Below are 14,715 nucleotides of genomic sequence, written 5' to 3'. Positions count from 1 at the left end.
GAGTCTGCCATGAGTTTGTGTTGCAGCTGAGGAACGCTGAGCCTGGAAATCTCTATCTTTTAAAGGGAGCCTACCAACAAACCTGCCTAACTTTTGCCCCACAGGGATATTTTTATTTTCCTGAGCAACAAATAAGCCTGTTTTCCTCTCTGCTAGGATACCCTCTGTGCCTTTCAAAGCTGTTTGTTTTACAAACATTCTTGAAAAATAGTCCTGGGCAGAGGCTACCCCTGCCTGTGTTCACATGGCATGCAGAAATGTGAGAGAACTGTGAGGAGAATTTTCTACCAACATGGTGATTGGTGGTAGGACAAATGCAGAGGAAACAACAGTTCTGATGTTTCTAGTCAGCAAAGGTATGCCCTGTTTAGTAAGTTTCTTCATTCCAGAAAGAATATAAGATGTCTAATTTTTTTTTTACCCAGAGGAAGTAAAGTGTATGTAATTTCTTGATAACAACTTCAAGATTTTCTGCTTATTAACTTTATAATTTGAGTCACTTCTCTGTTCTTCAGTTTTAATGTATAACAGCTTCCATTTATAGAGGACTTTACAAACATCCTTACAGTGGAGGTTGACATATGCACTGTTATAAAATCCTTGTTTCATAGCTGAGAAAGCAGAGGTAAAAAAGTGTTATGTAATTTTCTACTGGTCATGCAACTAGACATTGATTGATAGAGCTGTTTTCACTATATTGTATGTTTTTTAATTGTTCTCGGTGGTAACAATTAATTGCTAGATATGTAATTGTGAGGTCATATAGGGATGGAAAATGAGGATGCTAGGATAATGTAGATTTCTAGGCAATTTGTTGGTAGGCAAATTGATTGAAGGCTTTGGAATTAGCACGATATATTAAACAGATTCAGTTTTCAGCTGAAGAGACATTTGTATATCTGAGTATGTGTTTTCCTGATATAAATAGTTTGATATTGTAGCCTAACTGTGTGGGACCACAGAGCATATAATCAGCAGGAATAAGTTCCTAGTTTTAGGAACTGTCCTTTTTTTCTCCTTTCCCTCTCCTGTGTCAGAATACCTTCCTTCTCCCATTGATTCTTTATTGGGTTTCAGAATCCGCATTGGTGTTCATTTAGAGAATGAAAAAGGCGACTGATTATAAATTAATTCTAGACTTCTAAAGTAGAACTACATAGATTAGCCTGGATCCCTGCTACATCTGCGGCCAAATTCTACTGATTTTTAAGGATCAAGTGGTGATGGATTAATCCAGCTATTTTTAAGCATTAGATAGTAATGTAGCAATCTAGCAGTAGGTCTGTCATGTTGAAAGACAACTTTTGTGACTTCTCAAAGTATGAAAATTAATGATGACTGAGTGAACCTAGACTGGAGTACTGCATGGCAGGTGTCCTTACCACATATGGCCACAGTGCCAGTGAAGGGCACTGGGTTATTGTTGTTGACATCTGTCAAAATGTGCTTATATTGAGAGCAGTGTTTCTCCAAGAGTAATTAAATCCGTATGTCAAATGTAGCTAAAGTGCTACCCTCCAGAAGAGTATTTTCAATGTTCAGTCCACAGGAAAGATGAACCATATTAAGATGAACCAAATTATAGATTTCTGGAAATGATAGCTGGTGTAGAACCAGAATCTCTGGATGATAGTGGTGGTGGAGTATGTCTGTGTGAGGTCCAGACATGCTGGACATGCTCATCTGGTGATGCTTTGCAAGTGTCATTGTGTAGAGTTGATATGGAAATTGCATCCAGTTGAACAATCTTTTATTGTTTTGTGCCATGGAGTCAATAAAAGGTAATGATAATTACCAGTTATATATTATTTACTTTTACTACAGCTAAAAGGAGTTTTGCTGTTCTTTCTAGACGACATTTCCTTTGCCCTGACTTCTGTATTCCAACAGTCTTCCAATTTTTTTTTGCAGCTAATTACATATCAGAAGATTAGATTTGAAGCATTGTGGTTAATTTCACAAGCAGTTCCTGAATATGGCAGGTCCAGGCTGAAATCTATACAACACGGTCCAGAAGCCATGTTCCAAAAGATTTATTTTTCACTGAGCCATTAAAAGAATAAGTGATGACTGGTTTGATTTCAGCAGCATTTATTTATATGTTTTGCATATATTATACTCCCTTAAAGCTTGCACTAGAAAGTGTTCATATTATAAAATTTTTATTTCACATAGCCAGGAAAGAAATAAATTGTATGAAAATGGTAAAGCCATTAAAAAGAATTAATCTGTAGCCTTACATTATACTTTATATGGCATAAAATTTATATATGACTTGGCTAAATGCAATCACAAATTAATGTTATTCTATTAATTTTGATGATTCACTTCTTATGCTCTAATCCAATATTTACAGAAGTGTTAAAATACTTCAGTAGACATAAATAGCAAGACTGCATACTCTAATTGATCAGTCACATTTACAAATAATTTTGATCAGTATACATTACAAGTTAACATATGATGTGGCTTGTTCTGTTTCTCTTAAGAAACAGTAGTCAAGAAGGCAAACTCCTTTTTTTTCTCCTCCATAAACAGAAATAGATAGATTAGAGCTAAGTTACTTTATCAGGGCTTGGTAGAATTTCTCAAACTGCTGGAATATGTTTTTCTAAATTAAAATAGGGTTTTATTGAAAAATATTTTTTGTGTCTTAGAATCACGTTAGGATTGTCCTGCTAGAAAAACAAAAGTGAATTTGAAGAAAGAAAGATAATGAATATAATTATGTGCTCATGTTTCATGTCATTAAACAAAAGCAGAATGTCTGCAAAAGCGTATTTTCGGCAAGCGTAAGTAAACCATCTCAACAGTATTAGTCATCTTTCTAAGAGTGGGCTGCCCCCGCAGCGCCGTGCGAGGGGTTCCGCACGCCTCTCTGCAAGTTGACTGGCTCAGGTGATGATTTAGCTTATTTCAGACTCCATGAGTAATGCCTCGCAGAAGGGGTGATGGTCTTCTGCTGGAGAGAAGGGATAAGCAGTACTGTGTTTCCAAATAAGTCCTGTTCTATGTTCTGAGGATAAAGATTCAAAAAAATGCATAGAATTTTTGTGTTACAAAGGTGTCTTCAAGATGGCTCCAGCTTTGTTTCCCTGAGGATTCTTACCTTCTCTAGGCATTATCTTTACTTTCCAAAACTCTCGGCAAACTTTCCCAAATGTATTGACATTGATTCTCTTGCCCTAGCAAGACAGCCGTCTTTACCAAGGCTGATGGGTTTCTCCTTAGACAAATCATTTCCACCACGAGACAGGTAGAGCTTCTCTTGGGCATTCAACCTGCACACAACTCATTAGAAAAAAGAATCAACAATATCAACATCAGGTAACAGTTACATAATTTAAAAAAATACGTGCCAGACAATGCCAAAGAATATAGACCAACTCATTATAGTGATTGCTCTAGGTAGGGAAACTGGTGGAGTAAGGTAAGGAAGGTGAACTTAAAGGTTATTTGAAATATTTTGTACAATAATAAGTTAAAAAACGAATACAAAAAAAAGATAAAAATGAATTCTGGGTGATGGGTTTCAGACTGTTTGTTTCAATGTTTTCCAATATTTTTAATACTCCCCACCCCCACCCTCCAATCAAACAAATAAGATCTGTGGCTAAAAACTGCAGCAGTACTCACCCTTTTTAGACTCTTTTCTGTTCTTTACTTTTGAGATATTTCCATTCTCCATAAGAGCAATGCTTTAAAAATTTATTCTCCATGTGGCAAATTACACTGAAATAAAGTAAAACTAACAAAGCATATATATTGTAATCATTAAGAAAGCATCTGTCAAACACTGACCACATGGTATTATTTGTGTTTGTTTGTGTATGTATATGTGTGAGAAAAACTTACATAGTATACAGTATATGGATGTATATAAATTCCCATTAGAAGCAGGAACTGTGTCCTATATTTTTATTCCCTAAACACCTGCATATAACAAGTGCTTAGTAAATATTTACTGAATAAAAGTTAGCACACACTATAGTTGTTATCCTAGAGATAGTTTCCCTCCAAATCAGGATGAATATTTCCTTAGGGATCGCAGTTATCAAGTGCTGAAAGATGCTGATGTTAACTCATCCTGGTTAGCCTATTCAAATTTTACAACTTTTTAACCTCAAATCCCAGTTTCCAGCCTGGCTTCTTTAGCCAATATATATTTTTTTCAAAGTATCAATAATGTTTATTTATGTAAACATAGCAGATGTAATAAAAAAAAACTTCTAGAGCAATTTCTCTACACAGTACTATTTTCATAGTAAATCCTTGTTACTAGGATATAATACATTGCTAGAAGCCTTTGGTAGAATTCTGCTGGGCATATATATTTGTATGCATTATTTATGCATTGTTCTATGTAGATTTAAATAAACGTTGTGCATTTTCTCTCATTATTTGGTTACAATTATGGGAAGGAGCAGAATATTTTTGCCTTTTAGATGGAGTATTGTGCTAAACGTTCATGGAGGTGTGATGCTATGATGTCTAATGAGGTCCTCACTACTTCCTACCAGCATAAGAAATACTAAATGAGTGTGACATCTCATTATCTTTTTTTTTTCCATTTTTAAAAAATTTTTTATTTTGGTATCATTAATCTACAATTACAGAAAGAGCATATTGTTTACTAGATTCCTCCCTTCACCAAGTCCCCCCCACATACCACTTCACAGTCACTGTCCATCTGCATAGTAAGATGCTGTAAAATCACTACTTGTCTTCTCTGTGTTGCGCAGCCCTCCCCGTGTCCCCCACGCACTATCCTTGCTAATCGTAATGCCCCCTTTCTTTTTCCCCGCCCTTATCCCTTCCTTCCCACCCATCCTCCCCGGTCCCTTTCCCTTTGGTAACTATTAGTCCATTCTTGGGTTCTGTGATTCTGCTGCTGTTTTGTTCCTTCAGTTTTCCTTTGTTCTTATACTCCACATATGAGTGAAATCATTTGGTACTTGTCTTTCTCCACTTGGCTTATTTCACTGAGCATAATAGCCTCTAGCTCCATCCATGTTGTTGCGAATGGTAGGATCTGTTTTTTTCTTATGGCTGAATAATATTCCATTGTGTATATGTACCACATCTTCTTTATCCATTCATCTACTGATGGACATTTAGGTTGCTTCCATATCTTGGCTGTTGTAAATAGTACTGTGATAAACATAGGGGTGCATATGTCTTTTTCAAACTGGAGTACTGCATTCTTAGGGTAAATTCCTAGAAGTGGAATTCCTGGGTCTCACTTTTTTTTTTAATATTTCAGAAAATAAGGGGAGAAAGCAGAATATAATGATCCCTTCCTTCTCATTCTGTTTATGATAAAACAAAATAAAATTGAACTCATTTTATTGACTACTGTATTAAACTGTTATATTCCCTGAATTACATATGCTTTTGTACCACCATACAGTTTTACAGACAAGACCTTTTGTATAAGGCAAAAATAGTGAAAATTTAGGCACCGTTAGGATGTTTTCATTCATTTCACTTACATGTATGCATGTTGAAGTGGTCGTCAGTGATTATAGGTATAACATAGTCCATTCTTTGAAGTTACATTTGTAAGATTCAAATAGAAGCAAAACTTTATTGAATATTATGATGTGCTAGGTATTTAGTATATGAAATAGAAAACAGGTAAGGTAGATATTATTCTTAGATGCTGAAAAATGTTGTATCCTTTGCTTAAAATCCCATGGTTAGTGAATAGCAGTACCAGAATTGAAAAACAGATGTCTGATTCAAAAGGTCACGCTCACTTTCCTATAGATTCAAAGTAATTGATTGTACCTGTATACTTTTCTTCAAAATATAGAAGTTTGTTCATTCACCTAAGTCTGTGATTTTCAATAGGTATTACTATACATTCAAATAATGATCTTGATTTCTTTTGTTATGTTAAGAACATTTGTTGGAGGTAGGAAAAAATCATTAGTGTGATAAAAAAAATTGTTAGCATAGGCACAATACAATAGTATCCTAATCCTTACTGAGTGTTAACTCTTTGAACATTAATCACATAACATGCATATTTTATAGATTAGTCTGTTGTGGATATCTGTTACCTCTTTATTAGAAAGAAAGATCTTGATGTACACTAGTCAAAGAAATTGTTTTGAATTAGAGATGTTTTCTTTGAATGAGGTTTCTAAGTCAATTCTTGATGTTAACATGAGTATCAACATTGTTGGAGTTTAACTGAACTGTCATATGATCCCTGAAGGTTTCCTTCCAAAGCTACCAAAAGAAAATTCATTATAATTAAGGATTTCAGAAAATTCTTTTATCTTTTATCTGCAGTTAACTTACAGTCTAAGAGGCAAATTATTTACAGTTTTGGAAAATAGTCCTTACCAAGAGAAAACATATTTAGATATTGTTAAGGAGAATGATACAGTTATTTCCATATACAATATATAATTACACTGCTTTCTTAGACTTTCATATCACCTGACAGACTTCAATGCTAGTGGAAGAGATAAAGATATGACAAAAAGTGAGGATTGAGCATAAATAGGCTTTCAAGGGAGCTGATATTTTTCTGATCTGATAAAACCTCTCCCATTCTCTATTTTTCTTTTTTTCCCCTAAAGATCACTGTATGTCAAAAGCTTTTTTTCTGATTGACAGTATTCTCCCAGGATTTGAGGGCAAGACCTATGTAAAGGCAGGTCCCAGTCTGGTCTGTGGTGTGTTGTGCTGTTTTGTTTTTCATCTTTGGCAGTTTCTAAAAAATTGCCAAGCAATTTCCCATTAACCTAAAAGTTTTCTACCAGTGTTTTTGGTTTTAATATACTGTACCTTCCTATATTCCTTGAATGTCTACTTATATTAACACTTTTGATAGGTTTAACGGAGATTGTGGAGTAAACATAAGCATTAGAGTCAAGTCTATTTTGTTAAATTTGTGAGTCCTTAAAATAGTCTTTAAGATGTTTTTCTATTTTAAATGCTTGAAACAATAGGTAGGTAGAGATGTATATATTATTACTACATCTGTGGCATATACTTATCATTTCCATACACAAAGGATTCTATACATGTACTGTTTCATTTATAATGAAGACATTTAATAAATCTTTCTGGCTTATCTTAATATGAGCAGAATTAAGTTTCAATTTTTTCTCACAGGTAGTTATGCTGAGCTGGAGTTTTTTTTGCTTCTCTCTGGTTTTTGGTCTGGCTTTAATGTTTGATACTATGTTAAACTGTACTGTAAATTAAATGAGAAAAAGATACATTGTGTTTTTCATGAAGTAACTTATGGTTGCAGGATGTGAGTATGTAGCCAAGGATGGAAACCAAGGATGCTCTACTGAGCAAATACTCACATTTTTATTAGGTGGGAATTTTATCAGTCTTAACACAATTTGCCCATGGCATTTAGTGGTAGACCATTGGCTTTAGAAATAAAATCTCACTTGGCCAGAATAGAAGTTAATTAGGGACTTGAAGTGTCCAGAAGATGTGTGAGTTTTCTATAAGTCATGACTGCCTGGTATTTTTCCCCAAGAAAGAGCACAATCAGTAATTATTTGTATTGGTGCCCAGGAGAGACTAAGTATCTAAAGGTCAGTATTTTGCTTTATCATAAAATTTGCTAGTTAAAAATAAAAATGTTTCATAAATTTCCTCATGAACAAAGAAGATAACAGTAGTGTGTTTTCATGATTATATATTTCTGAATTCCTAAGATGGATATAAAAAATGTAGCAACTTTTGATCTTTAAACCAACCTTTTAAAATACACTTTTATTTCTCTTGCATAACTACATTTTTAGGTTTCAAAAACTATTTCAGAGTCTTGTAAAAAATGATATTTAATAAAACTAATATTTAAAAGATATATATAAGTGTGTGTGTGACATATGTGTGTGTGTGTGTGTGCGTGTGTGTGGTAAAGGTGATTTGGACCCTCCTCCCCTATTTAGGTTTCAAAAACTATTTCAGAGTCTTGTAAAAAATGGCATTTAATAAAACTAATATTTAAAAGATATATATAAATGTGTGTGTGACACGTGTGTGTGTGTGTGTGTGTGTGTGTGTGTGTGTGTGGTAAAGGTGATTTGGACCCTCCTCCCCTACCCTGCCAGAATTGTCTTACAGTTTGCTGCTATTGTTCATCCTCTTTAATTTTTTTCTCCAGAAATAATTAGCTGTAATAATTACTGTCACTGTGGCTTATTATGCATGGATTATGTTCATATCATAAGCCATACAATTCTGGATCACGTCGGTCACATTGTACTTCCCATTATGTGCAGGGAATGGCGTAGTAGAGCTGGAGCTGGTGCTCTGCAAACCATGGTTGCCATGTGGGTAAATGGCTCCTGGTGTTTTGTTTGTTGGGGTGGCATTCAGCTTCTTTTTGTGGTGCAAGAACAGTCTTACTAGACTTCTCTAAGACACAGAGACATTTTATAGAGTTCTAATATGTCTTAATCTGCAAAATTACTGAATTTATTTAATGTTATCCAGTATTTTGTTTAAATTCACAAAATGCTTATTATTTACTCCATACATATGAACGACTGTTCTTATAGCCTATTAAAAATGAGGAAAGCTTATATCCTGCATTTTGTCAAGAATATGCCTTCCTGCTTATTGTCTTAACTTTTTTTCTATCTTCCTATGCTAAAGTTTTCCTATAAAGAAATCCCTCTGAACAAAACAGCAGCAGACTCACAGAACCCAAGAAGGGACTAGTAGTTACCAAAGGAAAGAGGACTGGGGAGGGCAGGTGGGAAGAGAGGGAGAAGGGGATTAAGAGGTATTATGATTAACACACATAATATAGGGGGTGCACGGGGAAGGCAGTACAGCACGGAGACAAGTAGTGACTCTACAGCATCTTACTACGCTGATGGACAGTGACTGCAATGGGGTGTGTGGTGGGGACTTGATAATAAGGGGGAATATAGTAACATATAGACAATGTTGCCCATGTGAAACCTTCATAAGATTGTATATCAATGCAAATAAATATATGAATAAATGAATGAATAAAAGAAATCCCTCTATTTCCATTTCACTTGCCATTTTACTCACTTCTTTTGTGAATACTGAAAAACTACATTTCACACTGAATTTGAGTTTCCAAAAATATTGTGATGCACTATTATTAAGTGGATATACTTTTTTCTGCTTTTGATCTGTTTAGGTTTTTGCTTTTGTGTGGAATTTGAGAATTTTTTCTTTCTTCTTTTGTTACTCTCCGTGGTATAATTTCTATCATTTTCTATCTCCTCTTAGCCATTTCTTCCTAGTAGCTGATAAACTGAAACCATTGTCATTTAAGTACACTGGACAATTTTCCTTTAAATTCAGCTTAGGGATTCTTAACTCGAAATCTCCCATTTGATTGTACTTTATAGTCATTGGCACTACCTATATAATAGTTTAGAAAATGAGAAGATTGTAATAATAAATAATAGGGAACTGAAGGCAGTACAGTAATATAAAAATTGTTCTAAAGGGATGTTTCTATCATCCAGCGTAGTCCAGACTTCCAAAGGAAGAGCACACACTGAAGTGTGGTTCCCAGTGAGAGATCAAAAATGTGAACCAATAAACCACTATGAGATTTATACTTTTATGAAACCTAACCTGATATTTTCTGTCTCTTAATAAATGGGTTTAATACATTTACATTTGTTATATTTGCTAGTATACTTGACTGATTTCTGCCACTGTCTTCTACCTGGGTTGGGGGCAGGCCCCAGATGAACTGAACACTGGGCTGTTTTCTTAAAGGCACACAGTGCAAATGGAATCAGAATTACCCTTCAGAGTTAGCTCACTGACATAGATGTTGCTTACTGCCTGCCAGGCACTATTGCAAAGCACTTTATAGATAATAACTCATTTAGATCCTTTCAAAAGTCTGTGAAGCAGATTTGACATTATTCACATTTTTTAAATTAAAAATTAAGAGACTTAATTTTCCCTGAGTTTGCATGCTAGTTTGCAGCAGGGTCAGTATTAAAACTGAGGTTTTAACAGTCTGTTTTCAGATGTGTGTTCTTAACCGTTAGATGTTACTGTCTCTTGTAAAAGCTTATCACATGAACATGGTAGTAACCCTGGGAAATAAATACAACGAGAAAAATCTAAAAACTATGAAGGAAGGAAAAGAAGATTATTTACCAAAAGTGATTAGCGGACTGATAATAGACATGTTGTCCAACTGAACTTCATAGAGTAACATTGTAAAAATGCTAAAGAAGTCAGACATCTCTAACTACTTCAGCATACAAAAGAAATTGAACTAAAACCACTTGAGATGTGCAAACTGTGACAGTTTGCTACTCACAGATTATCTCTGAAAGAATTTAGGAATATAGTTCAGCAAGGAGGAGGCAATTACTACATCTTTGTGGCTTTTTTGTAAAAAGCTAAATATGCTGTTAAGAAAATGCTTACCATAGTGCTTAACACATCCTTACTGATCTCTCGGTGTCATTTCCTTTCCACTTAATATAGAAATAGGTGCTGTGCTGCAAATACATGTACTAAAAACCCTATTTTAGTTAAGATTAATCTGCTGGTTAAAACTTTTTCTAAAAACTGAACTGTTAGTCACTGAGAGAAAGCAATTGTAGAGGACACTACAGACAATGATGGAAAGGTAGGAAACTTAATGATATTTAAGAACAGTATGTTATTTGTATTACTAAAGAATAAATATGCATATATCAACTTTAGTAGGTTAGATTACCAAATGATTTAGAATTTACCAATCATAAATATGGAGTTTCTTCTGCTTATTATATCCTTGTACTTGATTTGAAAACCCAAGCACTTTATATAACGATTGTATATTCATGTTATGTATATTCATATTCATTTGAATTCTAAGATAATATTGTTCCCTTTTCAGCGCCTGGCTTTGGAAGCAGAGAAAGTTCAAGCAGCCCACCAATGGAGGGAAGATTTTGCAGTAAGGACTCTTTTTTAACCACTTGACTTAAGTAGATTGACATTTTGTATTTAGATAATTATGATTACATTAAAGTATTTTTTAATAATGGGATCTTAAGGGACCAAAAACCAGCTAATTTTTGGCTTAAAAAAAATTCTTTTGGGTAATTAAGGCCAGTAAGTTAGTCAAAATGTTCTTCCTTATGTTCCATATTAAAGAACTCTTTGGAAAAATTCTCTTATAATCAAAGGTATTTATAAAATTGATTATATTAACAGTAGCATTATATTATATCTGAATCATCTTTGTAGATATTGGTTATTCCAGTTGCAAAACAAGTTGCAAAATGTGATATGCATATTAATTTAATTTGTAAAATGTGATATGTATATTATAATCACCTTGGTGGTGGGTTGTGTAATTAAAGTAAGAATGAATGTTTTAAATCTCTTAAGATTTAACTTGCTCTACTTTAGCTAGAAGTAATCTTTTTTCCTTTCCTGGCCTACTTTTAGAAATGGCAACTGATATTGACTGTTGCATGTATTTTTTTTTATAAACTTTTGTATTCTAAGAGTCACTGAGCTAATTATACAAATAGAAGTTCTTCTTGTAATATATCTGTGTGTGTGTGTGTGTGTGTGTGTGTGTGTGTGTGTCTATTAATCATCAATCTATCTTCTTACAGCCAAGGGGCACAGTGAAAAATACATCTTCAGTAGTCATTAAAAATACTTCTGATTTTTCAGATATTTCATTGATAGTGAAAAATATCCTTATCTGATTACAGAAAATTTTCAGACAACTAATTTTGGGGATGTTATCTTCAACTTTCCATATTTAAAATAGGATTAGAATATGATGAAAGCTTAATTGTACTGTTGAGTTGTCTGTTTTGTTAAACAAAAGTCTCAAATTTGAAGTAGTACTTCAATAGAACAGTAAACTGAAGTTTAGGAATTAGCACTTATTTTGTGTTTGCATGATTATTTTGGATATCAAAGTAAAATACACTAAATGATACTTCGTTCACTTATACGATAATAGTCTTCCATGCTTGATGCTTTATGGTGTTCTTTATTTTTACTAACTTTTCCATGAATTTACATTTCTTGGTCTACTAATGAGAGACTCTATTTGACTATTGTCAGTTTGATTCTGTCACTAAATTTGTCATCCTGCCTGGGTGGTTGGTGTCAGAAATGTCTTGACAAATCCAAGATCCATTTGTCATCCATAATATATGTATTTTTAAAAAGTGATTAAGTTAAAGACACAAACTGCTTGAGTATTGAGGACAAACTAAGCTCATCCTCTGAAGGGGTTTACTGTGTTGCTTTTAGATGAAAATGAACTTGAATTTTTATTGTTTTTCAAGTAGACAAAAAAATCAGCCTGTATCTAAATAAATATCCTTTTGATTAACTAGTATTAAATAGGAATACTCTTTTCCTCCCAGTTAGAGGTGGCATGGTAAAAGCAATATAAAGGCATAATAGATGTAAAACTAGTCCACATATTCTGCCTAGTATTTTTATAGTACAATTTTAATTTTGAATAATTTAAATTTTGAATAATTCTGAAAACTCAAAAAATCAGTTTGTATAAGTCAGCTTTTGTAAAAATCCTAATGCTGTTTAAAAAAGCTCTGCCTTGCATTAAAAGAATTGGTAATATTTCATGTAGTCATTTATTAGTTATATGTCTTCATGAGTCTTCTAAGGAAAACAATGTGATAAAAAGTCTTTGATATCATTGGATATGTCTTTCATATCATTGGAAAAATGTCTTTCAGTAGCATTGGATTTGTTTTATTTAATTGTTATGCTATTGCTTTCTGGAGGTTTACTTTCCTACATATATTGTAAACTCTTTGATATTAGACCATTAACACTAAATTGACATTTGGCAATTACTTATTTCTCCTTATAGTGATAATAGGTGACCATTGTACAAGATACAGAAACTCTCACTGTGTTACCTATTACCAGATTTAACTGAATCCAAGCCATCATCAGTTGTAAGGCACTCTATCATTTATATATTGCTAAGGAAAAAAGAAAAGAAGCCAGTATTATGATGCACCAACAGTTTTAAGATTTCTTCTTATTTGTGAGATGTCAAAATGAGAAGAAATTGAACTTGAAATGTAACACGTATTATCTACTCCATCAGTGCCTGTATCCAAACAGAAATACTGCCAGGAAAAGTCATGCAAGAAGACCGATCAGTCCTGCAGTGGCACAAGAGCTATTACTAAAACTTCTATGGTTAAATAGAAAATAATTTACTCAGTGTCAGGAGTTCTTAGCAAATAGTGCACACCATGTGAGAGAATTCTTGAGCAAAGTCTGTTCTTAATTTCTCCCCAGATTACTTCACAATTTATTTAGGATCTATGAATGTATTGATTGACATCAAAAGAGACCGTTACAAGGGAAATAAGTTGGGCCACTTTAGAGCCCTGTCGACTTATTTCCTGAGTGCCCTTCTTGAAGGATGAGAATAATGTTCACAGGACACGTATCTGACACTTATCTGTGCACACTGAGAATTGATATTTTATGTATTTTACTATGTGAACCATACATAGTGTTTACAATAGCCCTTCTTATTCTAGGAGCCCTTTCAAATGTCATAAGGAGATAGAATCTTGAGATTGTGGCGATTTTGTTTGAAGACTAGAATCTGAATGAAGATTGCCTAACCTTCAGACTCAAATAGTGAAAAAATAAGATGCATTTTCTCCTTTTTGCCTTATTTTTCTGATAAACTCGATGATACTTCAGTTCATATACATAGCAAAATCAAATCCTTAAAGGTCATACTATAAATCAAATTCAAATTCATGTTTGGAAGTTAGAAATCACTGACATTAAATCTCTCCTTCCTTTGGGAGACAACACAAAACAATTGCAAATTTTATCAATATTTCAATGAAACATTTAAAAATGTTTGAAGTTAAATGCTACTGTATTCCAAAAGGTCCCCCTTTAACTTCATAATCCTTTTATCTTTTAAGGTATTTAATTTGCATCAGTGCTATAGTTCTTGAATGGCATCCTTTAATAATTTGCCACAAAGATGATGTAGAAGGCAGAAATAATTTCCTAAAAGGTACATTAACATTTCAAAAAGAAATATGGTATTCCAATTCTTCCCTCAAGTGTAAGTAGGTAAGTTTCATTAATATTACTGAGGCCAAATGTTGATTAACATCCCCTTCTCTGAAACACTGAGAAATCTCTTGAACAACAGGGACAGAAGGCAAAGCACTAAAATGCTGGCAACGAGAAAGGGCTCATGTAATTCTCACTCTCCCTCAGCACCACTCAATTCCCAATTGAATGTAAAATTGAGGTAACAAAGGGCATACACTCTAAATGGATTAAGACATATGCGGTCATGCATTTACAAGTTCAAACCAATATTTGTAAATAAGCTATGTGTACCAGCTGCCTGTCAGATCTCCGTGCAACTTACGGGTGTTAAAGGTGACATTTAATGTCATTTATGACACATAAATTATTTTATTAAGGGCAGGTGGGGGAAGGAAAAAGCACTTAGAAACTAATTGTTCTGCATGAAATAATTGCTATTATTTCTGCTGAACAGATCTCCAATTCCTTTTGAAATCTCACTTGATTGCATTGCAATGGTTGGTTAACTAAAGCAATTTTGTTTCCAACTAAGCCTGCACTATTAATTGTACTTACACATGTATAAACATAAGGGGTGCCTAATTTGTATTTTAATAAGCAGAATCTTCATTGTATGGCTTATTAGTGTCAGCT

At 33.7% G+C, this 14,715-nt stretch overlaps 1 protein-coding gene across 12 annotated transcripts in view; it reads left to right on the top strand.

Annotated features, from left to right (window-relative positions):
- CACNA2D1 (calcium voltage-gated channel auxiliary subunit alpha2delta 1) overlaps positions 1-14,715 on the top strand; it is a 533,653-nt gene that overhangs the window by 274,938 nt on the left and 244,000 nt on the right. For all 12 annotated transcript variants that reach the window (XM_036931689.2, XM_036931687.2, XM_036931679.2 and 9 more), the window contains exon 4: positions 10,880-10,939. In XM_036931689.2, coding sequence (XP_036787584.2) covers positions 10,880-10,939 — 60 coding nt within the window. The remainder of the gene's footprint in view (positions 1-10,879; positions 10,940-14,715) is intronic.

The sequence above is a fragment of the Manis pentadactyla genome, chromosome 7 (genome assembly GCF_030020395.1).
Source record: "Manis pentadactyla isolate mManPen7 chromosome 7, mManPen7.hap1, whole genome shotgun sequence".
In the NCBI taxonomy this organism is placed as follows: domain Eukaryota; kingdom Metazoa; phylum Chordata; class Mammalia; order Pholidota; family Manidae; genus Manis; species Manis pentadactyla.
This window is presented reverse-complemented; position numbering and strand designations above follow the sequence as displayed.